The sequence below is a fragment of the Hesperophylax consimilis genome, chromosome 3 (assembly GCF_061612785.1).
Source record: "Hesperophylax consimilis isolate HC1 chromosome 3, BYU_Hcon_1.0, whole genome shotgun sequence".
In the NCBI taxonomy this organism is placed as follows: Eukaryota; Metazoa; Arthropoda; class Insecta; order Trichoptera; family Limnephilidae; genus Hesperophylax; species Hesperophylax consimilis.
In genome coordinates, this window is record NC_142838.1 from 27,454,427 (window position 1) to 27,479,864 (window position 25,438).

General features: G+C 33.1%; 1 protein-coding gene across 1 annotated transcript in view; it reads left to right on the plus strand.

Moving 5' to 3' along the window:
* The first annotated feature begins 1,176 nt into the window (after positions 1–1,176).
* Positions 1,177–25,438, plus strand: part of LOC149425201 (uncharacterized) — a 138,137-nt gene continuing 113,875 nt past the window's right edge. The window contains exon 1 of the mRNA XM_089650749.1: positions 1,177–1,313. Coding sequence (XP_089506875.1) covers positions 1,177–1,313 — 137 coding nt within the window. The remainder of the gene's footprint in view (positions 1,314–25,438) is intronic.

The following is a 25,438-nucleotide window of genomic DNA, read 5'->3' on the forward strand; positions in this document are numbered from 1 at the left end:
CTCTGGTAAGTTGACGTGTTGTTCTTGTATTTTTTTGTATTTATTTTGCATATATAATGCACTCGCATAATGTTGACTGATCATTTGTGGAAAAGTGTGTGGAAGGGTTTATTTTTTGCTATGGGGAAGATTTAACCCGGACATAAAGTCGGAAATTATAAAAAAGTATTAAAAAAAATATTGCCCGTAATAAAAGATATTGAAATATTGTACACATTATTATCAGACTTCCCTTTCTTATCAAATTTCAATTGCGTACCATTTTAATACTGCTGATAAAATTCTTATAAACATTATGAAATACCTACTTGTTTTCAGAAAAACATTTTTTTATTCTTTCAGGCATTTCTTCTTACTGGACAAATCTTCCGCTATTTTGTGCAACAGACAAGTGACAAAAGCTTGAATCAACAAACCAGTAGCAACTAGCAACCTGTCATTGCTTGAAACAAGTTTCCAGTGACAGTTCCTTTTAATGCGACGTGCAAGTGTTGCAACAATATCAAAGCACGATATAACTTACACGTGACAAGTGACAAGTGTTAATCATAGCTTCCCAAGTGGGACACTAGTATCATTTTGTGAAATGTAATGACTGTGACAACATAGTCCATCAAAGTTTAATTCAAGCTACATTTAACAATCGAGCAAGCTTTATAAAACAGTTTAAAAACTTTACGACATTGTAAGTCCCAATCAAAACCCTTATACGCTTTCGGCAACAGTCAATCCTAGTTCAATACAAAAGTCTAAAAACTTATTATTTCCGTAATAATAACGAGAAAAGGGATGTCTAAGCTTAAACAAGCAACAAGATACATTCGACCACAACTGTATTTAAAAAACAGTCAATCAACGTTTGAACAAGTTACAAGAGACGGTTAATCAAAGCTCACTTACACAACCATTAAGAGACAAATAATCACAGTTTACAGAAACTACAAAATCGAGTGATTATTGAATTTCCTAAGTTTGAACAAACAAAAGAAGACAGTCAATCAAAGCATAATAATCGTTTAATAACACATCAATCTAAACCTAATAAGTGCCACCAAATTATCTCAAAGTTAACTCAAATAGTATTCAGTATAGATGATCCGCCTAATCGTACTGACGTCTCCAGTCAGAAGCCCAGGTTCCAGGATCACAGAAGGGGTGTGAAGAGTGGTAGTGTAGATGAGAGGTGACACGGTGCTGAGGATGACAGGGGAGGCTTTTCCGCTACTGGTTGGAGCGGGGCTGGGAGTGGGGGTGATTGCGGGGGTGGTGTCAGGTGTCTGCTACCTGCTGGTCAATGGATTGGGTTGGTCGAGGTAAGAAAATACATTTATTTTTAAATACCTACTTATATTCTTACATAATATGCCTTTCTTTTTAAACAGCTTTTTAAATATTGTCAGGTTATTCGTAACTCGAGTAAAATTGGTTTTTCTTTTAAAAAATAATTGATAGATGGTCTCCAATGATTTGAGAATGCCGTAGTATAATGCTAAGGACAGCTGGGACTCTTTTGCTATATTAACACGTAAAATATATTTCGTAAGGTTCAATATATTATGAAAAAATATGATTTATTTACAGAGTTTTTTAAGTTGTGAAAAATCATGAAGACTGGGTTACTAAATAATAGATTTGGGCTTATGTTTAACTGCTTACCAAATGAAGTAGAAATTTACATTAAAAAATATATATTTTTAATCCAAAATGGGTAAATTTTCACCAAAATTTGACACCCAATTTTACACTAAAACGTTACCTGTATATAATATATTTCAGTTTACGTTAGTCAAATAAAGTACCTGACACCAAAAATAATATCGTTTTCTCACAAGTAGTAAATGTATATCAAATTATGACTTTTCTAAATATTAGGCGCGTTAGGCGGCGAAAACTTTTGCCTTGGTTTTTACATTCGCTTTTTGGTACACGTTTTTTTTTTTGGAGAACAATAAAATTGTTGTCATATATTTGTATATCCACGTTATCGTGTTCCTAAAATACGGGCAAACAAATAATATTTCCTCAGTGATAATATTTTTAATTTTATCTAATATTTAAAAAATGATCGTGATGATGCTGCCAAATATACATACGTACAATACACGGACTTAAAAAGCCCTGGATGGAGCAATTCGAGAACAATTTGATGTACGTAAAATATCAAAACCTACTTAAATTTTTAAATGACGTATCCCATACATTATCTCATCAAATACCACAAAAAATCATTAGCCGTTAGTACAAAAATAAAATAATAATAGTTCATTATGCACCATTTTGTATACAAATCGGTTCAAACGTTAGTCATACAAGATGGCTGCCAGGCAATTTACCCTCACCATAGATTTGGCTTCAATGCCATTCATACAAAATTGTAATAACGCTCTGTCCAGGGCTTCTTAGGTCCATGATACAATAGGTACATAGTACATACTATGTAGAGTTGCCATCTACCGTCTAAATTTGTAAGCTTTACCAACCCGTTGAACGAAGCCGTGTTGCTGAAAAGGCTGTATTCTGAATGGTTTCAAATGTGTTCGCTAGATGGTGTAAAATTAATCACAAATAATTATTACCAATAACATTTCTGTACAAAAAAGGTCGATGTCTCGACTAAATGTTATTTTTTAGGAAATACTAATAAATTTAAGTTTAATTTTAAATCATAATTGAGCGATTATTTTTTTGTTCTTCGTAATATTAGGGCCTTCACAATACCTATCAAATTAATGCATTACATCAAAGATCAAAGCTATAAATTACATATAAACCGGGAATGCTGATCTGCTACTCCAACATAAATACATGTTTTCTATCGATATCTATGTTTTAATTTCCAATTGTTCGCTAAATGCCATCCAATTTAAAATGAATATTTTCACATTATCCAAATCAAGCTATAATTCTTCGAATGAACCTTTTAAAAGAGCAAAAAAGAATTTAGTCGCTAATGGAGGGCCATTAAAAAAATAATCAAATTAATATAATTGACTGAGCGATGCAAAGTCCTGCTTTAACTCGACTATTTGGCATTTCATCTGTGTGTAAGTTTGTTTGATATGTACCGGTTCCGATTCAAAATGGTGGCCATTTAAAGGTTCCGTAAAGATTATTTACATTTATTAATTAAGTAACAAATTTTATGATAACAGAGGAAATTTTTAAAATAAAGGAATATTAGAAATTTTATTATTTTTAATATTGTAATAGGGATGAATATAACCGAAGATAATAAATAATAAAACGTTGGTCATGACATCAAGTACAATATTTATATTTATTTATAGTTTATTTTATCAACAGCGCTAATTCTGTACATTTGCTTTGAAATTAAATGAAATAATTTCATAGAGAAATTTTGAAAAATAATGATTTTTTTTATTTTTTTAACAACAACTCCGATTGGTGCAGTAAAAATGTAGTATTGAGACGCAGGAAACGGAAAGTGTAGAAACCAACTGTTTATGAATCGATTCCGTTAGAATCCGTACTTCCGGTTAAAATGATTATGGTTGGTGTAAACCCAATCAGGCGTAACTATTTATTGTAAAATAGGTTTTAAGGTATACAGGACAATTAATATTGTTGAGTAATATTTGGTAATTGTCATACAATGACTCATTTAATAAATTAATAATGGAATCTGATACAAGCATAATCTAATTATGTGCATAAAATGAAAGCTAAAATCTATTTGTAATTTTTGGGTTTGATATATATTTTTTTAATATTTATTATAGTTATGAAATATACATATTTCGCTTTCTACTTGCATAAGTCAAAGCTAGTATCATAAATACCTATAATATTATTCTTACCTCATAGTTATGTTAGGTTATTATTATACTATAATTTTGTTCACTTGTCTTTATATATGTATATTTCTCCACGCTTCTTTTACCACTTTCAGTCTTTAATGTAGGTACAATTTATTTAGTTGTCTTGTATAGTATTTGTGTAATTTTTTTCTGTGTTCTTGTGCATACGTTCACTGGTTCAACTGAAAATCGTTTGAATTCCAAAGAATGAACATTTTGAAAATATACGCTGACAAATTTGTCCTGCCGCCAAGATCCAATAAGGAAATCTGTAAAATTGGGAAGCGAGATATCGGAGTTACCCGTCTGTCATGATCTAGTTACTAAACTTAGCTGACATACATCGAGCGATTCTAGTCACTGTTCGTCAAGCGATTTTTATGACTATTAACCATATTTGTGGTGATACAAAGAAAACCAAGAATATGCATATTTTTGGCTTTTGCATTTTCAAATGTAAATGACGCCACAAAGTGAATTTTCGATTTGCGTACACGCTTTCCACACCTGTTGATGAAGCAAACTATGCTTGCCTACCTTACAGAAAAAAATTAAAAATATAACATTGAAATGTTATTTTTTTTACGTAACAGATAATTAATTATCACTCTTCATAGAAAAATAATTTTATAATAATACCCAATAATGTCATTTCATATTCCGGAAAGCAAAAGTGTACAGAGGGGTTTGTTGGATCAAACGTAGAATCTTTGGAATATTTAATCATTGTATAATTTCATACGAGTTAGCGTTACGAAATTAATTAGTTTTTATTTTTTGTCTTGATGAAGCTAATTACATAATATTCTTCTTAATTTTCTTAAACACTGATAAAAAAGTATTGCTAATTTATTAAAAATCTCTTAAAATTATTCGTATTCGAGATTGTAAGCCATTAAAGAATGAAATTATAGGTTTCATGTTAAACGTTTGGTAAAAAGTGAATGTATTAACGCGACGTTGGAACACGTGTTCATAAATATCATTATATCTTAACAGGTCAAACACATGTGCATGAACATGTGTGCCATATATTCGGAAATTGCTAAGCTTGTCTTAGGAAACGGCTTGCTCTGCCATTTTTAACAGGATTTTAATAAAACAACATTACTCATTTTTCTCCGTGTGCCATTCGGAAATTATTTTTTTTCAAACGAAAAAGGTTTAAAAAATTCTGTTTTAAAAATATTGGCCAAATTGTATTTTAATAATGTAATAACCAGGATTGAAATATGATAGGTTAAATTAATATTTAAAACACACTTTTACAGAATATTATTATATCGTACAAAACCAAACCGAAATCAAAGTTTTAGCCGTTTTTGGTGACCAGATCGAAATAGCTCCCTCCTTTGCCCCTTTACTCCCTTCAGCCTCACAACATACCAACCCTAATTATTTTTCCTCGCCTCCTTTACCCCTTTACTCCCTTCAGCCTCACAACATACCAACCCTAATTATTTTTCCTCACCTCCTTTGCCCCTTTACTCCCTTCAGCCTCACAACATACCAACCCTAATTATTTTTCCTCACCTCCTTTGCCCCTTTACTCCCTTCAGCCTCACAACATACCAACCCTAATTATTTTTCCTCACCTCCTTTGCCCCTTTACTCCCTTCAGCCTCACAACATACCAACCCTAATTATTTTTTTGGAATACATAAATTTTTGGTGCATTAATTTCATTTGTTTTTTTTTTTGCCAACTAACTCAAAGTGAGTAACAAACCTGACCACGTTCACGCTACGCATTGAATATTTATAAACATGTATAGAATTTCAGCAGCTAGTGGAAGCACGGCTAGAATGACAATGGGCGGTGCATGCACTGTGTTGTATAGCTGGGCTATTTGTTTCATTCAGAGCGTCACCTGTGATGGACACCCCTGCCTCTGGGAGCCCCTCACCTGCCCACCAGGGCAGATCAACCGAGGGTCAGAAGAAAACAATAACAAATAAAAAAACATAGACGTACATATTTATTTGGGTATATACCTGGTGAAAGACCATTCATAATCAAAATCTTGCTTGGTCTAAAAATCTAGGTTTTAATAATCTTGAAAACTTCAACTAATACTTTGCCAGTTCATTTTTTTACAATAATTTTACTCAACGATATTTTCAGTAGAAGTTAAATTAAACCCATGTTTTAAAAATATTTAAATTTAATTTAATGTAATTACAGCCATATCTAAAATGGTTCCATGCTCAACTCAACTCAACCCAGTGAATATTCAACACACCTTTAAAAAGTGATATAAAGTCATTAAAAACAATGAAAAAAAAAATTAACCTAGCCTAACCTAACCTACTTAACCCAGTTTACAAAGTTTTTGTTTCATCACTCTCCATGACTTTATATAACTTTTTAAAGATGTGATGAATTATCATTTTGATGATTTATCCGGTCACCATCTAAAATATGTTCCCATTCAACGCCCGTTCTATCTCCTACCTTCACTGATCTCTAGTCATGCCTCCACCCCCACTTTGACACATACACGTATACGAAACGTAAAGAAAACGCGAACCTTACCACGAATTACGGGAAAGGAACGAATCAACTGCAAGCGGGAATTCGCGCCATTTGCGGTTGCTTCGTTTCTTTCCCATAAGTTCAGGTTCAGTTCGGCAGTTCGGCTCGCAGATGCATACGTAGCATTATACATGCTCACCCATTATTTTGTAATGCTATACACATTATGTTAGTATATCCCCTCGAGCGATTTTTGGCATATTACGCCAAGTTTGCAAAAATGTTTTGTGCGATCGCTTGCCATAATATGCCAAATTTATGGAACCTAAAAAAATGGGATAAGCGGCGCAATCTAGGTGGATTCATTGATTTTATATATTTCTGTATTAATATTTTGAGGAATGGTTTAATTAAATAATATGGTAAATGTATATATGTGATACCAATCGCTCGAGTGGAATATTATGTCTGCCTGTGGAAGCAACGGTTGTTACGAAACCGGTCAGCGTTAGTTTACAAAAATACAGTGGTAAAAAAATTACGTTATTTCATTTAATTAAAATGTATAGTAACATTCAATAATATCATAAAATCTAGTGATCGATACTCAGATCTAAATATGCATTATCAAATCAACGAAAACAAAATGGTTTCTATTCACCTAATTAACTAACTCCCCTTTTTGTGAACAAGTTTTAATAATGTCAAGGATCCCCCTAGCCGATAAAAACGCATAAAACAGTCCCTACCTTGAAACATTCAAAAGCTAATTATTATTAGAGGGTGTTCGAATGACTTGAGCGCCTCTGACCAATCACACGTCGCTATTTTATAACCGACAATCGCGCTCAGTCATACGGGAACTTCCTTCCTATAATATTATTCGTTAGTTCGGGTTGGCACAACTGCTCAGTGCGGTTCTGAGGGTGGCGGGAACAGCCGGGTTCAGTACCTACCAAAAGCGACAGTTGGCTATTATGCATATTATTCGTCTGTGGTTATTGGTTCCAAAATTAAAAGTTTCCAGTAGAGAGAGGATCGTCATTCAGTAACAGTAAAGTTGATTTTTAAATTATCTGTGGTTATTGGTTCCAAATTTAAACTTTCCAGATAAAAGGGAATCTCTTTCGAAATTATTTTTCTTCTCACGTAATAGTATTATGTTTATTGGTTCAAAAATTTTAACTATTTAGTGAGTGTTCGACCTTTTTCCAAACGGTGCGAACTCACGTGTTTTATGTGATCAGTTTTGTGTAGTTACATTTTCGTGTAATTTGTTATGATTGACCTTGAATTGTATCACTGATTTGATTGTTGTGGCGTGTTTTTGAATTTTTCTGCATTATGCTGTGTTTCAACAATCAAACATTTCTGGATATATTCTCGTGAACTGGTGAGTTAATTATTAAATATATGTAGGTATGTATTATTTGAAACATACGTTGAAATAATATTATATAAAAAAAAAAAACAATCAAATTTTTATATGCCAACAATTTCCAACCGGTTTCGAAATATCCATAATTAGGGCAGAGAATTAGAGTACAATGAGATGGTGCAACGTTTTATCCACTTTAATTTATAATTAGTTTTATTATTTATTCAATTAAACTGTCCAAAAATATGTTTTCTGCATTCTATCCCTCAATCATATGATTATGGCTTATTACGATACAGTAACAATACGATCATCCCAGTTCAAATTATATGCCCTGATGACAGTCACGACGAAACCGGTTGGCATGATGTTGTAAATTAAAGTGACGTTATTATCATAATGTTAGTCATCTGTGTTGAATTAATCATTAGATATGTAATTTATGTAAATAATTTAATATTCATCAGGGAAATTTTATAAGTAAAAGCTGAAGAAAATTAGTGATTCAGTTTAAATACGATTAAGAAAGTAACTGTTACGACACGTTTAGCACGATCACGGCCATTACTATGTCAAACACGTTGTCTGAGAAGGTAATACCTACCTAACCTAAAACCACATCAAGCGTGAAATAAATTGATTGCAATCGTCCCATGACTTTATTAGATCGCATCAAAAACCTTCAAACTTGAATAAAAAGATTGAACAGTTCGGGGTTACTAGCCGAGATTTTTTTTCATTAACTTTTTCTCGGAATTTTATACCATAAAATAAAACTCATCTTTATATTATTTTCTATTAATAGTACTTACTACCCAGTTTCGTTTGAGTCCGGTTGTGTGAAGTTATACACGATTTCCGAAAACTTATAGTACAAACATGTATATCTACATCCCATAGAGAACTTTTGCACGGGGAGAGAGCATTTCGAATTTTTTCGGCGGCTAAAGAGTTAACTGTATTCTAATATATTTGGGGTTAACCCTTTGAATTCAGGTCTACATTTCGACGCATTTTAAAAGACATTATAATATATATCCCCTAGCAACTTTTTTTTTAGATATAACATACTATTTCCACGTCGGACTCGATTTATTAAATAAAAAATATACTACAAATAGTAGGTTCCCCAGTTTCCCGTACTACAGGGTTTTCCAATGAGAGTTGTTATTTTGAATGGCCCGCTATTTCGGTAGATGTTACTTTTGAAGCTGTCATTTTTTGACATTTAACAAGTAGAAACTACGCCATTAATGAAAATGGAACGATACACACGTCAACAACGCATTGAAGTTATTAAAATTCACTTGAGTGAATCAAATGCAAATCATCTTGAGTGATGAGGCCCATTTCCACCTCGGTGGCTTCGTCAACAAGCAAAATTGTCGCATCTGGGGCTCGGAAAACCCAAGAGTTATTGTTTAAAAGCCTCTCTATCCTCAACGTGTGACTGTTTGGTGCGGTTTATGGTCCGGCGGAGTCATTGGACCTTACTTTTTCGAAAATGAGGCTGGGGCAACAGTTACGGTGAATGTATTGCGCTATCGAGAGATGATTAATGATTTTTTATGGCCGGAATTTGAGGGTATTGATCTGGACAACGTTTACTTTAACTTTCAACAAGACGGCGCTACGTGACACACAAGCAACGAAACCATTGATCTTTTACGATTTAATATCAAAATAACACCTCTTATTGGAAAATCCTGTATATCGTCTACAAGTTTCGGGACACCGTATATAGATATATTACCCACTATTTTTTTTTTTTTAATACATTTATGCTTTTTGTCTGAATGTAAGTAAATTAGTACAATCCCAAGCATTCCATAAATAGGTGCCGATTTTTGCTCTAGTAATATCTGGAAATATTACAAAGCGCCGTTTGGCAATAACATCACCTCAAGTGTCTATCTGTGAGTTGGTATATATACTGTATTATTAATGAATATTTTCTGTAATACGAGGAGCCGCCTTATCGATATTAATTAACTAATATCAATCATATCTAAATCTAAAAGTCTAATCCACGAAAAATACCAAAAAAAGATTTAAAAAAAACATTTAGCGATTACATATTTTATTAACTTCCCAATGTCAGCAGGCTTACGTTTTGACACAATTGAAATTCACAACCTACTTACCTGTTTGATAGGCCATACTTAAAATTTATACAAATTATGTCTTCCATACCGCAGAAAAATGAGTATTGCTCATTTATTGAGTATTTCTTCAAATTATTGATAATCCGGTTGAAAACGGGATTGCAGGCTGTTTTGGATTGCATTGCAATCTGCAGGATTGTACGTATACATTTTCGAACCGAAACGCGAACCGTACCACGAATTACGGGAAAGGAACGAAGCAACTGCATGCGGCGTTTCGCGTCATTTGCGGTTGCTTCGTTTCTTTCCCATAAGTTGAGGTTCAGATCGGCAATTCGGCTCGCAGGTGTATACATAGCATAATATATCGTAATACGTGTTCGTGCACCAGCATTTGCCTTTATAATAATAATGAAGAAATACGAAAATGTTAGGATTTTTATGAAAACGTGTTCCGACATCGTGATACATTGGTATTTTATTAAAATTTTATAAGCAAACTTATTAATTCATTCATTAAGGACCTGTAATCCCATTTTAGACCGGATTGCGAATAATTTGAAGAGAATCTTAATAAATTAGCAATACTCAATTTTCTCCGTGTCTCCCAGTAACTAAAATTTACAACAAGCAAAATATTAAACAAGAGTAAATTTGTCTAACGAATAACATCACATTAAATAACATTATAATATGACATTATATTGGTCATTTTTTCATATGGATTTATGATGAGAGGGAACGTGTTTTTGTTTTGTTACTGATTTTCATACATTTAAAGATTACGGACATTATTAACATATCTATCGGCTGTGATTTACATAATTATATTTTAATGGATTTAGTAACGTCCCAAAATATTATTTCTCCTCTACAAGTAAATATGATGTACATGTAAGTATGCAAATCATTATCATGTAAGGCATAGAATAAAGAAAAAAATTATAAGTGCCTTTCTCACGAAAACGGCGCTATATAAATTAGCCAAATATTAATACAAATTTGAATGGAAAGAAACGTTTCATTTAGCCTAATAGCCCAGCGCTTAGTTTTCTTACACCCGCCTGACGGATTCATCTCATTTGAATTTCGTAAACACTATTGTATTGGAAATTTAAGCCTTGGTTAGGCAAATATTTGGATCACGAAACACGCCCATAAGGCAGTACTTGTAATATTCTTTATTCTATGGTGTAAAGCAAAGATTTTTCATATGGGTCCCGATATAATTTATCTGTATTTTTTTTGCTGAGTGTTCTTTCAAAGGGTACAAAGTGGTAGATACTCTAAGTATCGTCCTGGTGAAAAACCACCATTCAGAATCGAAACTTTGCTAGATCTGAAAAGCCAGTTACTAACCCACCTTCCTATTCTTCATCTCCTTCGCTTACCCACTCTCTTCAGCTACACAAAATACAAAAATTTATTGACAAAGCCTTAGTTTTATTGGCCCACACCTCTAAATATGCAATACACACTAGAAATGCCTTCTATGTAGATTTGAATGGAAATCAATGTCGCCATTGACTTAGTACCTTTTGGTTCTAGTCGCCATCCCATTTGAATTTGACAATCATGATGAAACAAATTCTACATGTGAAATTTAAGCAAAGAAAGCTCAGACCTTTACTCAGACGACCACCTGGCATTTATTGTGTTCTTCTTTATTCTGTAAACAGTTGAGAGCAGTTGGGACTCTTGTGCGACATACGCATATATTTAAAAAAAATACTAAGTACCTACCAAACGTGGTAATTAACTCAAAACACCCGATATATAACTTACATGTGTGCAACATACACAAGCTATATTACACAATTGTAACCATTTGAGTAAGTTTTTTTTATTATACTCGCTCAAAGAACGACTGACAGAAGATCATAGAAAATAATACAATACATTCACTACCGGACATTTCAAAAAATATAAAAGAAATTTTCCTTGGATGAATGACAGAAAATTATATATATTATACAGCTATATCCACAATTTCATGACACAACAATATAATGTAGGACGTATGACGTATGGCTATTGAACATTGATGCATCAATTAAATCTTGCAGCATTTTTAAAGAATAATAATATTGACTCATTTGTGCAATGAGGAAATCAATCTTTTAGAAAAAAAGTGATGCAAACTTCTCACGTCTGCAACATTCCTCTATTGTCCCCTGAACTCTCTCACAGTCTTATCTCTTAACAATTAGCCAATCAGCGTTTTGCTATTCCCTCATCGCATCGGTGTCGCCTATAATTCATAGCTAACGGTCCAACTGAAGAAGGCATGGATAATCACAGTTCAACAATAAACATTGTTCAAGACTTTCAGAGATATAGAAGAAGATGCAGAAATTATATCGGTATTTTTCAGAGAAAATCAAGTCCGTTAGACTGAGAGTTGAAACTACCTGAGCAATCTTTTAAAATGTATTTGTTATTTCTGAATGAGAGTCAAAGAAGTTGGGAGGGAGAGAAACACAGAAGCCAGCAAGTTATTCCACAGCCGAGAACACATCAGAACGAGAACACACCTTACATAACCGAAAAAGGGTTCTTCAGTAGGAGATTTTGAACTTATGCCAGTTTTTATAGGACTGTTACTATAGTTTTAAAGGCCAACATGTGTTCTACGCAATATTTTTTTAATTCGAGTCGCAGAAACGACATTCTTATGTGACAAATGTCAACCGTGCAGAATTTTAGGGGGGAGTTTGACTTTTAAACATTTATATTCGGCGTAAATACTGGTGGTACAAAATAGTTCCTGATTATTTTTTATTTGATTTAAAGAAGAGTTAAGTATTCGACGATGAGAGTTTTGACCAACTATAGGATTCGACGCGGCCATTCACACCGAACGCTTGGTGCTTTTTTGGTAAGAGTACAATCGCGCGATTTGTTATAAGCTTGACATTGACAATTTGAGTAGTAGATACGTACGGTGTACGTGACGCTCACTTTTTTTGCTCTTTTGGGCAGACAAAAGCTAAGATGCTAAGACGATCAAATAACAAATGTGTTTCCTATCAACTGTCAATATAATTTACCATACTAAATTTTAACAACGAAATTACTTGAAATATCGAAATTACATCAAAGAATCAGTATTTACATCAAAAAAGCATCGTTCCGTTCGTGAATGCGGCAATAGATTTTACAAACGTCTCCACAGTCATTTCTAAAATGTAAAGCATATAAAAACGTACAACTATGATAAAAAATAATGCGGTTTGCAATACTGAAATCTATTTTTAATTGTCATGTTAAACAGCAACTGTTTAACTTCTAACCATTGTTTAGCTTTCCCATGCTTGAAGTACCATCGTCATACTACTGCATTTTTGTAATCTGTGTTTTGCTGGTTCTGTAGCTAATTTCGTTAATTGTGTACTTCGAATCGGAATGCGACTATAATACCGCTTACCGCTGAAAAATCTGCTGTAACATCTCCCTCTTTTGCATAAACGACGCTTGTAACAGAGAGAGAGGTAACAATGGAGTTCTGATGGCAAGACCATTTAACCCTCTGTTTGCCAGTAAAAATTAATTAATTAATAAATTAATCGTTAAAAATTGATTAAATAAATTATTAATCGTTGTTCTTGGGATAGGTTACGAGTACCAACAACGATTGTTCATTGCTACTAAAACAGTTTTATCAACTTAGAATGGATTTTTTTTCAAGATTCTTGTTTAAGCATCAAATCGCCTATCTGCTATTATTTTTATTTTTTGATATTTGAACGCGTTAATAGTACGCCCATTCTTATTTTGTTCAGCTTTTGAACAAATTAAGATTAGCTGACAAGCATAACAATATGACCGTAATGCTTGAAAGCTGATCACAATATAAACAACCAAATCTGAAAATTACAATATTAAAAACGTGTTTTAAGGAAACTTAATAATAATGGTTGTTCTTAATAAATTAGAGACATCAAACTGTGCATGTCAAGAACTCAGACAGTAAAATGCTACTATTTTTTCAAGTACTTACAGCCCGCCATATGGTCCTAGTAGCGTATTAAAAAGGCTGAATTTTATATTAAATCCATTCATTAGACCAATCAGAAAAAGATATATGATGTAAATGTCGACATGATCATACAGTAGAAAACATCATAGAAGAATGATGCCTCCATCAGTTTTCCGTAGGAACATCTGTGCTGAACCAAGTGACTCTGGATGGCTGAATAATTTCCTTATCCCACTTTGACCTCCACCAAACGAAGAAGAAGAAAACCTATAAACTTGTAAACAAGGGTATTTCTGTCATACACCAGCCAAAAACGCTGGACACCAAGAGGGTCAAACGCCGTAGACTGTAATGGTAGGATTGGTAAGTATGGGTATGATCGACATTGCAGCGGAAACAAACAAGTGTCCACCATCCACATATCTGCCATCACACAGACAATGGGACCGCGAAGAGTATGGCATTGAACCAATCCACTGGGCACTGGGCACTGGACAGCGCGGATGGGTAGGCACAAGAATTTAGGGAGGTCATGGGAATATGGTCATAATCGTATCCTTCGGCATTAATTAGTTGATTTTTTATTAGGACGTACCTGTGTAAGTCTGAAATGGTAAAAAAAATGCATGCGCGTAGCACTATATATAACTTGCCAATAACCAGCTTCGTCCAAGTTCCAATAAAATTTTGTTCGTATTGACCATTTAAAAACATGGGGTTTTTTTCACAAAAAATCTGATATTTCAAATCTCCATAATTTAAGATAGAGATAAGTAGAGAGCTAAAAATATTTGCGTTTACTCGCGGTTCGAGATTGAACGCTCCTTGATATGAACAGTGGTTATTATCTTACTTTTGTTAGACAGATTTATTGTACGGAATTTCGGTTTAATTGTGCGTGTCCTCATAGTGCAAACAATGTACATCCACGCCATGTAAGTAAGACCTGAATGTGGTAAATTGTACAAAACCCATAATTACAAAATACATTTAATTAGCAAAGTGACTTATCGGAAAATTTAAGTAAGAGTTACATAGCATTACTACAAAATAGATGAAATTGTTACCAATTCATTGCTTTGCTTCATTCAGTTGCAATAAATAAATTTGGTAAAAGACAGCGATAGATTTCTTTAAAAATATGGAAAATTTATCACGTTCTGACCTTCAATGACCCAATACACTCTATCCTCAAACAGGAAACTGCTCTTTGTTTAGAAATGCATGTCCCGACTTCCGACAAAACGGACAAATGGACGGACAAAACTGGCAAACGGACACCCAGCCATACAGTCAATATATATTATAAATATTGTACAACAGATTCATAGGCAATAATTTGTTGAATCATCGGAGACGGGTGCAGAATACTAAACGATTTCATAATACCTCTAAAATCCTATGACTGGCAATGGCATAACGACCTGTTCAGTTGGAGCAAAATGCGGTACCATACACAAACTTGTGGTAGAAGAATATCGTTGTTTCCATTGAGGCATAATATTTATTGGGTTTCTGATAACTTTATTAACTAGATCAAAGCAAAATAATTTGGATAGGAACCGAAAAATTCCAGATCGGTTTTGCAAGTCGACGACTCAATTGCGTTTTCGCTGAACCTTTTGTCAGGTTCAGCAAAAACGCAAAACACTTCGTATCCAAAAACGTTTTATTTACTTTGACCTTTTCTGAAAAGCTAAATTGAAGACTTTTTTGTTTTTATTTTTTTTTTAAATGAAAGAAAAACATTTCCGGGTTACGAATAACCTGACAATATTTGAAAATCTTCTACTACCACCACAGTAAGCTGAAAATGTTGCTTGTGTTGTGATGGAGGACTTATCCAGCCGAGGAATTGAACCCACTGCGCCTGAGTGGGACCCAAGCGCGATGTCAACTCGGCCACCGACCATTTTACTCGAACTTTTTAAGTTTAAAGTTTTTACATGCCAGGAGATGGTCGACATTTTTTATAATTAAAAGGGAAGGTTATTTGCAATCAAAATGACAAGACATATGGTCGTGGCGGTCAAACTATAAACTTTTCGGTCTTTTGATTGCCAATAACCTCCTCTATTACCCCGCTTCGTTTGATCCACAGCTTACTGGACACCTGTACAATACCTCATTGCTTTTGAACAATGTTTGGTTTTTCATTGCGCCCTCTTCGTTGCTTTCTTTTAGCGTATATCACAAAGAAATTGGCATGTAACTGACGTTTCATCATATCGAACACCATTAAAACAATTTGATAAAATATGGTTAAAAAATGTTTTCAAACATTCATCACGTCATTTTTAAGTATATTTTATGAGGTTATAAAATTTAACATTTTATATCTAATGTACATCTATTCTAAAACTACTATAAAAATATTTTATTACCTGCGTACTAATATTTGGACTTCACAACATTGAGACATGACCCACGAAAAACTGCAAGACCATTTAAAGGGTGTTTCTTTGAACATTTTGAAACCTTTGTAATAATTTTTTTTGTGTTGCCGATAAATTTGTCTTAGTAAGCCTAAAATCGTTGCAGCTTCTCGTAGGAATGTACGAAAAACTCCATGAACTGTACTATTTATTCTAACACTTTTTAACATATAATCTGGTAAGATTTTATTTTTTAACTTGTATATAAATACTAGGGTATTATACACCAAACGTTGCCACACACTTAGAATATTGATTTGGCGTTGCATTTTTTATCCTAGTATATCTGCTACATCACAATACAGACCTTATGAGGTCAGAGTTATGCAGAGGTGTGCCTCTGTTCTGAATGATTTCAATACATTTTAACTTGCGTTTTATTGCTCAAAAAAGTGACACTTGTGCAGTAGTGCATGTGGGATGCTACAGTAGTGTTGTAGACCAATTTACTTGTTCTATGGTCTAATTTCCCCTTTTGTAATCAAAATTTCCAAGTAAGTGTTAAGTTTTACTTTGCTATCGGTTATGATTCTCAATTATTTAGTTTTTTCTATATCTTCAATATTTTGATTGTCTATGTTAATGGTTATAATTCCGTTATGATTAACCTTAAACAAAACCACGTATGAGAAAGAACTTCTCGTAATGTATTTGTTATTTAAGTTGATAAAAATACTATTGCAAGAGAAAAGACCCTCTTTGTAATTTCAACAAACTCTAGACGTGAAGCTTTAATGCGTCAAGTGACTGAAACTCAAGAAAAAATATATATAAATCTAATAGAGAGAAAGAACAGAGACGATTCACAAAAATACCAAGTGCTTTGAAAGCCCGGCAATATGAAGATAGACTCAAGGAACTAAGATTACTAGAGAAAGGGGTGACTTGATTGAGACTTTGTAGTTATTTTATCTGAACATTGTAGCTGCCCTGGCATCCAAGAAATCAGAACCAACCAAAATACAAATCACTGCGGACATAATTTTTTTTAATAAAACCCCCTTTGCATCCAATCCTAGGAAACACTTACTTGCAAATAGAGAGTAGTGGATGCATGGAACAAACTGTCATCGATGCTACTAATATAAATCGATTGGATTCTTATTTGGAGAGAAGACAAGATTTACTTATCTAAAATTCAAAACAATTTAATGACGGTTAAACTTATTGTGAAAACAGAAATAAGCCCATCAGCAGAATGCTGCCTGCTTATTAAAGAATAAATGTTCGATGTTTTACGATTGACATGACATGTTCCTACCTCGTACATACAAATTCAGTATTCATTAGAGACTCGAGTCCCCTAATTCTAAACAACAGGTGAGCTACATGGTTAGCTAACTGCCAAAAGGTAACAGGTAACAGGTAACAGGTTGCTTTGTCGTTTGCCCGAAGACAGGGGTTGAATTTTGAGTAGTATTTATCGAATCATTCAAAACCACATAATGGCCTTTGTGTAGTTGATGAATTATTTTGTGTAGTTGATGAATTATTTTGTTTGTCGCCAACTATTCATAAAAAAACGTTTCAAAAGATTCATATGAATTTTCCTTAAATAATACATGATGTCATACTTTGGTGACGACACTTTGATGAACTTGACATTTTTTCCGCATCCATGAATTTTGTTAGATAGCCTAGTTCTAGTAAGATAGCTGCTATGCAAATTATGCGAAAATTTGTCGGGGTCAATAAGGAAATTTCAATTTTAAAATAAATAAATAATTTGTGAATACCCCACAAGAGTCACAACAGCTCCCAACCGTTTGGAGCCAGTGAGGATATGGCATCCTCAATTGGGTGAGGCTGAAGGCAGTCGGCAGGAGGAGGGTATGGAGACCTGGAAGTATCTGGCTATTCAGATTTAGTCACTAAACACGACTAAAGCCTCTTCAAGTGACACTATTCACTTCTGAATGATGGTCTTTCACCAAGGAGCGGGAGATATTGATAGTATCTTCCACTATGGAACTAGCCACAATTTATTTATTTATTTTTTCATTTTCTCCATAAAACGGTTATACACCAATATATCATGGAGAAGATTACAAATTAAAAAGTTAACAGAGGCAGTTTTACTATTTTGTGACATGTGTTAAAAGATAGTTACTGAATTGTCTGTAGGTGACATTGAAAATGTCGATGGCTAATGCAGAATCGTTAAGCAGTTGAGTCGCTCTGTTTATTTAATATTACTATAATATATTATTTTTGAATGTGTCATTGTGAAACAACACAAATTAATTATATTACTTGCGCACTCCGGGATTTAAACCAGTGACCTTAGGATTCGTAGTCTAGAGCAGTGCTCCCCAACCGGTGTGCCGTAAGCTGGTTACAGGTGTGCCGCGGTCAAATTCAATGCATTTGACATTTTACAATATTTCATTATGTATTTAATACACAATGACAAATTATTTTTCATAATATTGTCTCTTTTTCAAAATGTAGTATAGAATCTTTGGAATATTCTGTGCTGAAATGGGAGACGAATATGAATCCCTATACTGAAAATCGTTGGCTATCCCGAGGCAAATTTTTGGCTAGATTGTTTGAGCTTCGTCATGAGGTGCGTGAGTTTATTTTAAATCAAAATATGCACGAACTTTATCAGCGCCTCAATGATGATTACTGATTGATTTAACTTGCATACATGGCTGATATATTTGAGCATTTGAATGAACTTAAACCAAAGGACCAACCATAGTACAATTATTGAAAACAAGCAATTAATTGTGGATCTGGCCCAACAACATTTAAGTATTGTTCAGCACAAATTTGATCTGTATTTTTGTTCCATTATTACGGAACAATAAGATTGGATTCGAAATCCTTTTGCAACCAATGCAATAAATTTTACGGAAGCACTGCCTCTATATAATTCGAGAGGAATTTAAAAAATTATATAATGATATGACTTTAAAACTTCACTTCTCCAATGTTCCATTAGATGTTTTCTGGATTTACATTATCCTATACGAATATCCTCTCATTTTCAACACAGCAATCTTAGCACGACTTCCATTTTCAACGACATATTTAAGTGAACAAAGTTTTTCAACGTTTGTATTAATTAAAAATGATAAGCGGTGATGCTTAAAAGTCGTGTTGTCAAAAATCGAGCCGAATATAAAACTTTTGTGTTCATTGAAATGCGCAGGTATCACATTAATTTATTATTATTTTATAATAATTAATAAATATGTTATAGTTATATGTATGTATACTTTTCAAATAACAAAACAAAAAAATTGTGTATCAATTTAATACCTATATATTTTAGCTTTTGGTGTGCCGCGGAATTCCAGGAAGAATTTTAGTGTGTCTTAGGTGAGAAAAGGTTGCGGAGCACTGATCTAGAGCTTTACCCCTCGACCACAAAGAATGTATAAAAAATAGGGAAAAATATTATATGTTATTCCAGTGGATGGAAGAAGTCGAGGGTGCTACAGAAAGATTATCAATTATTTTCAGCCATGTAGGTACTGAGTCCGATTATGTCAGGAGTCGGAATAAAAAAGAGAATGTATTATATGCAGAGATGTGCTTTATTTCAAATAAATCCATTTCAAATGGAAATGCAAAATGCAAAATGGGTATTTTCCATTTTGCATTTTAAATGCTTTTCTAAAAACCATTTTGCATTTTGCATTTTAAATGCTTTCCTAAAACCCAGTTTGCATTTTGCATTTTCAAATGGAAAAGTTTTGACCCATTTCCATTTTGCATTTCAAATGGTTTTGGGTACCCATTTTGCACATCTCTGATTATACAGGGTGTATCGGCACTAACCCGACAAACTTTAACCAGCTATTCCTTAGCACATTTGGAGTAAAAAATGTTATGGGCACTTTGCTGTCCGGTAGCATGTTTTTTTTCAATTAAAAACAAAAAAATTTAAAATTTCCACACTACATCACTGTCATTGGCATTGCGTTTCGTGTTCAACAGCTGTTATAAGCAAGTATGTCAAAAAGCGTATTCGCTCTTTCGCACACACTAAATAATAATAGTTAAAAATGAAACGAATGGTGCCGTGCTATTTCGTTGTGACTGTAAACGTGCGCCAATATAGGTACACACGTGCATTATTCAACGGAATTCGAATAAAATATTTGCCAGATGGGTTTTCAAACTTTGTCAAAGGGTAAAACAGTGGGTGACATGTGGTGAAAATATGAATAATATTTTTTTTATTAAAAAAAAACGTTACCGGACAGCAAAGTGCACATAAGATTTTTTTCTCCAAATATGCTAAGGAATAGCTGGTTAAAGTTTGTCGGGTACGTGCCGCTACACCCTGTATGATACGTTATATGAATGTGAATGAATCAAGTATTGTGCACGTATACAGAGATCATCCTCTCTACGAAGTAATCATAGCGTAATTATTAGTTTGTTAATTAACCTACTCCACATTATTTTCTATGACACGACTTGATGCACGAAAAAATCAAAACTATTTTTCCAGTCAATAGAGTTTGTTATCCCGTACATAGTAGTTCCATACATTTACATAATATTTCTTAAACGTGATGTCAATGTACTCACTTGCTTTCCCATATCATTACAATAATACTTAATAAATCGAGAGTTCCGTTAGGAACGAGACCAAAATATTCAACCAATGAATAATAGTGAGATATTTGCATAAGGAAAACATTTCCTTTTCGCAACACTTTCGTATTCGTACGTGTGTGAGTTTTAATTTCCGCCGATGCTCAAGATTGTATAAAATAAATAGTAATTTGGTATAAGTAAGCACTTAATATTAATTTAATCGATTTTTAAATGGCATCTACGCGCAACGTACATCTAAAGAAATTATAATTATTGTTTATCATTATTATGCAATGGGTGCTAAGTATGTGCTTAGGCCCTCTATTACTAGTTTAATGATAATGCCATCTTGCGATATTTTGTGAAACGATAAAAATGCGTTGTAATCTACGCGTTCATAGATGGCGTAAATTCAATTATTTTATGAAAATACACATTTTGCAAATTATGACGAATTATTTGTTTACGTTCGTACATACGTAATATGAATATGAATAAATGGTTTTGTACGTAGAAAAAACAAATATTTTCAAGAAAGGCATACAAATACAAAATAGGATTGAATCACCGATAAAATATTGTGATTGTATGCCTTTCTTGAAACTATTGCGTTTTTGTACGGACAAAATTCACCTTCTGCAAGTTATGATATATTTTTTCCACCCAAACATACGTAATATTAATATGAATAAATAGTTTTGTTCGTATAAAAACTCAATTCTTTCAAGGAAGGCATGCAAATTCAATATTATATCGGTGATTCAATCCAAAATCATTAAAATCATTTTCTCACATTAAAAACATAGAATATCGTGAGATGTAGATTCATAGAAATAACTCCCGAGAAATTATGATGGTATCCAGGGGTGTAACAGGGCTTCTTCTAGATGTGAGTTGTACTAGCTCGTCATGATACTTGGAACAACTGGTACAAGTGAGAATAAATACTTATTCCAAATACCTGTTCCATTGTATTTCGCACTTGTACCTACTTACAAGTGATGGTATGCCATTTTTTTATGTGGGGATTGCCAGAGATGTGCAAAATGGGTACCCAAAACCATTTGAAATCCAAAATGGAAATGGGTCAAAACTTTTCCATTTGAAAATGCAAAATGCAAAATGGTTTTTAGAAAAGCATTTCAAATGCAAAATGCAAAATACCTATTTTCAAAATGCATTGAAAATGCAAAATGGTTTCTCAGGTCAAACAATTAAAATAATTATGGAATTATTAAACAATTTTGTCATTTAATAATGGACATCAATGTAGAACAAATATATTACATGATGGTAAATCCAAAAACACCACGACTACAGATTATGAAACCACAAAAAATTTGCGCGGGACTAATGTTGCCAACGTAAAAACATAGAAACTGCTATCTAACATTTAATATTACAGCGTCATGGCCATGTTCAGTATTTGAATCAGTATTTTTTGTAATGGTATCACTCAATTGCCAGGGCTCCTACCAGGGAGAAAACTTAACAAATGTAAATTATCTCTCATAGCGAGGTTGAGGACTGACTGATATTTGGGGCTTATGAAAAAAAGATGAGTGGAGAAAGTAGGAAGAATGTTGCAAAAAAGCATTTCAAATGGAAAATGCATTGAGAAAAGCATTTAAAATGCAAAATGGTTTTTAGAAAAGCATTTAAAATGCAAAATGGAAAATACCCATTTTGCATTTTGCATTTCCATTTGAAATGGATTTATTTGAAATAAAGCACATCTCTGGGTATTGCTCACTCAATGTTGGATTCTCCACAGGGAAATAAAACATCATTCAGATCTTCAGGAAAAAAACTGAACAAGTTAAATAAATATCTCCTACCTAAAAAATAATTTTGTTTTTCAAATGTACAAGAATCCCAAGGAGCCGTTGGGATTATGGCATCTCCGATTTTCCGGGTCAAGTGATAGATAAATAAAAGAGAGATAAAGAGATGAGACGAGGAAGGTTGGAAATCAATCCAGATCTGACCACTAAACAAGACTTAAAACCATGTAACGATTCTGAAAGGCGTTCTATCACCAGGACCATACTTAGAGTGTGTCATTCTATAACGTGCCGATAATAAACTATTTTAAAACACCGCTAACATATCCGATATATATAAATAGTCAATATTCGTACCGAATAGGAAACCTTAACTATATAAATCAAAAATATGTCCCATGAATAGTGCTTTTGAGAGATATCAAGAGAGTGGCGAAATACCCCAAGTGTATAAGAATTGCGTAAAGGAATATTTGTTTTGACAAAACACATCACTAGTGAAATTTCTCATAACGTATCTACAAGTAGGATATCAGATATTGTTTTGTCTCGCTTCCTTTTCGATGTCTTTTCCACTATTCATTACGTGTAAAATTAAAGGTATGTGTTTAAAGTCCAATATTCATTGTTTTTTATAGGAAAGAGATATGTGAAGGCCCCGTAGTAAGCGTTCAAAGATGGTTGAAAGCGAGATATGTAAATACGAGTGTTAGAGGGAGCGCGCTAACGTTGAAAAAAATATATACAATTAATAGGCGTAAGCGAAAATATTTAGCAGTATTTAAAATAGATCAAAAATCTCTCGACGGAAGTAGCATTTAAATCATCGTTGCGATTTTTTCATACCTAGAACATGTTAAATAACAGAACCAGATGTGTTCATTTGTTAATTTCGGCGCATACTTTTTTATTTTTTTATATCGTGTTAATTGTATATCTTTTAAACTCAACAATCTCCAAAAAACATTATTTTTTTTCAAAGTTTAAAAACTTAAAGTGTTCAAGGTAAGTATGTTATAAATCAGAAGAAATTCGGAATGCCGGATCTTAAGTATAATTTAAATTTGGTATATTTTTTTCTAATTTTGAAATAAATAAATATTAATTTTATAAATCATAATATAATCCTCAGTTCGGCCCTGGCAGACAGTTAATAATCATCAGGTAACATCATGTCGTAATATGTCGCAACTGTAGCGTAACTGTGAGTTGTTGGTCAACATACAGTGAACAACGCCACTGCCTACCTACCTACTTTACATACATAAACAGTAAACAAGGCACGATATAGAAAGTGGACAATTAACACCTGCTTCCACTATTTAAATTACTGCAAATAAAACAACCCCTTCGTAAACCTGTTTTGAGACAGAAATATTTAATGGATGCAATAAAAGTAATAAATTATGCAACATATTTGATGAATACAAAAAAAATATATTTAAGTATGAAAATGGTTTATTATTGGTTTTTTTTATTTTAAATACATCTATTTGAATTTCACTTTTGTTTTCTGGAATGAATGCAAATCTTGGAAGTGGTAACTAACCCACTTCCCGATATCCGCTTGAGCTGAAACTCGACAGATATACTCGTTGTCGATGACAATGTATTCTGGTGACAAACACGCATACACACACTGGCACACTAACGTTCCTCTGAAATTGGTTGACATTTAATTTCAGTTAAGGCGATGCGCTACGTCGTGTAATATTTTAAATTGAGCCGCCATCAATAACAACCCTTACGTAGATGGCGATAAGGTTTAAATTAAGTTTTAATTTATGCAAGAAAAAAACGTTGCCAAAAAATGCCTTTTATTTTATTTTGTGGATGTTCATGCATAAATATTTATTTTTTTCGATCATTTTATAAATAACTTAATTTGCCACATTATACAATAAAATCATAACCGAAAATGGGTTCGTAAGTAGGAGATTTTGAACTTTAAAGCAGTTTTCATAGGACTTATACATTATTTTTTTCTGGGCTTATAAAAAGACTTATCTAAAAAATACTAAATAATTTTAAAGGCCAAGATGTATTCTACTCGCAGTATTTAATTAAAGTATCTCAAACATTTCTAGGCGACCGAATTTTCAAACCAAAAACACATGATTTTGCATTACTACGTATGGCATCGCCTTAAGTCAAAGTTTTAAAAGACAAACTAAAAAAACTTTAAACTTGCGGACAAGAGATCGCACAACTAGGTTAAAAAATGAAAATAGATGTATTATAGTAAAAAATTATATTTTTTACTGGTTGAATTTTTCTTCGTCCGAATCCTCGTCTTTATGGTCGATATCGATAAGACTGCACAAATTTCATGAAGCAATAGTTCACCATCCATTTTTTTCTGTATTGTCATACAAATTTTCTGCTTATATGAAATCTAAAAACATGTATTTTATTCGATGGGTAATGATACTGTGTGATTATGACCGGTGCATTTAAATTCACGCACTGGTGAATATTGAAGTTCGTAAAATCACGTTGGTTCACAGTAGAAAAATCAGTTTTACATCATTAAGCCGAAGCTTAATGCCAAATCACTAACTTGATTAATCTTTATAACCAATTGGTGTACATTACGAATTCCAAAAAATATGCTTTAGGTAAATTGATGGTTTTCCTATCGTTTCGCTTGAGTAGAATACAAATAAAAAAAATAGATTACTCAATAAATAATATAAATGGAACATACTAAAAAAATATTTTTCCAATAGAAATGTATGAACGCGTAAAGGAAACAACTTAAAAATACAGTATCATAGCTAAAATTATCTGTGACTGTTTCACTTGATTAACTTTTGTGCTTGAAATCGAACGTTTCTAGACTCCGTTTGTCAAGCAATTTTAAAGCCTATTACCTGCAATATAAGGTATACCAATAATATACAC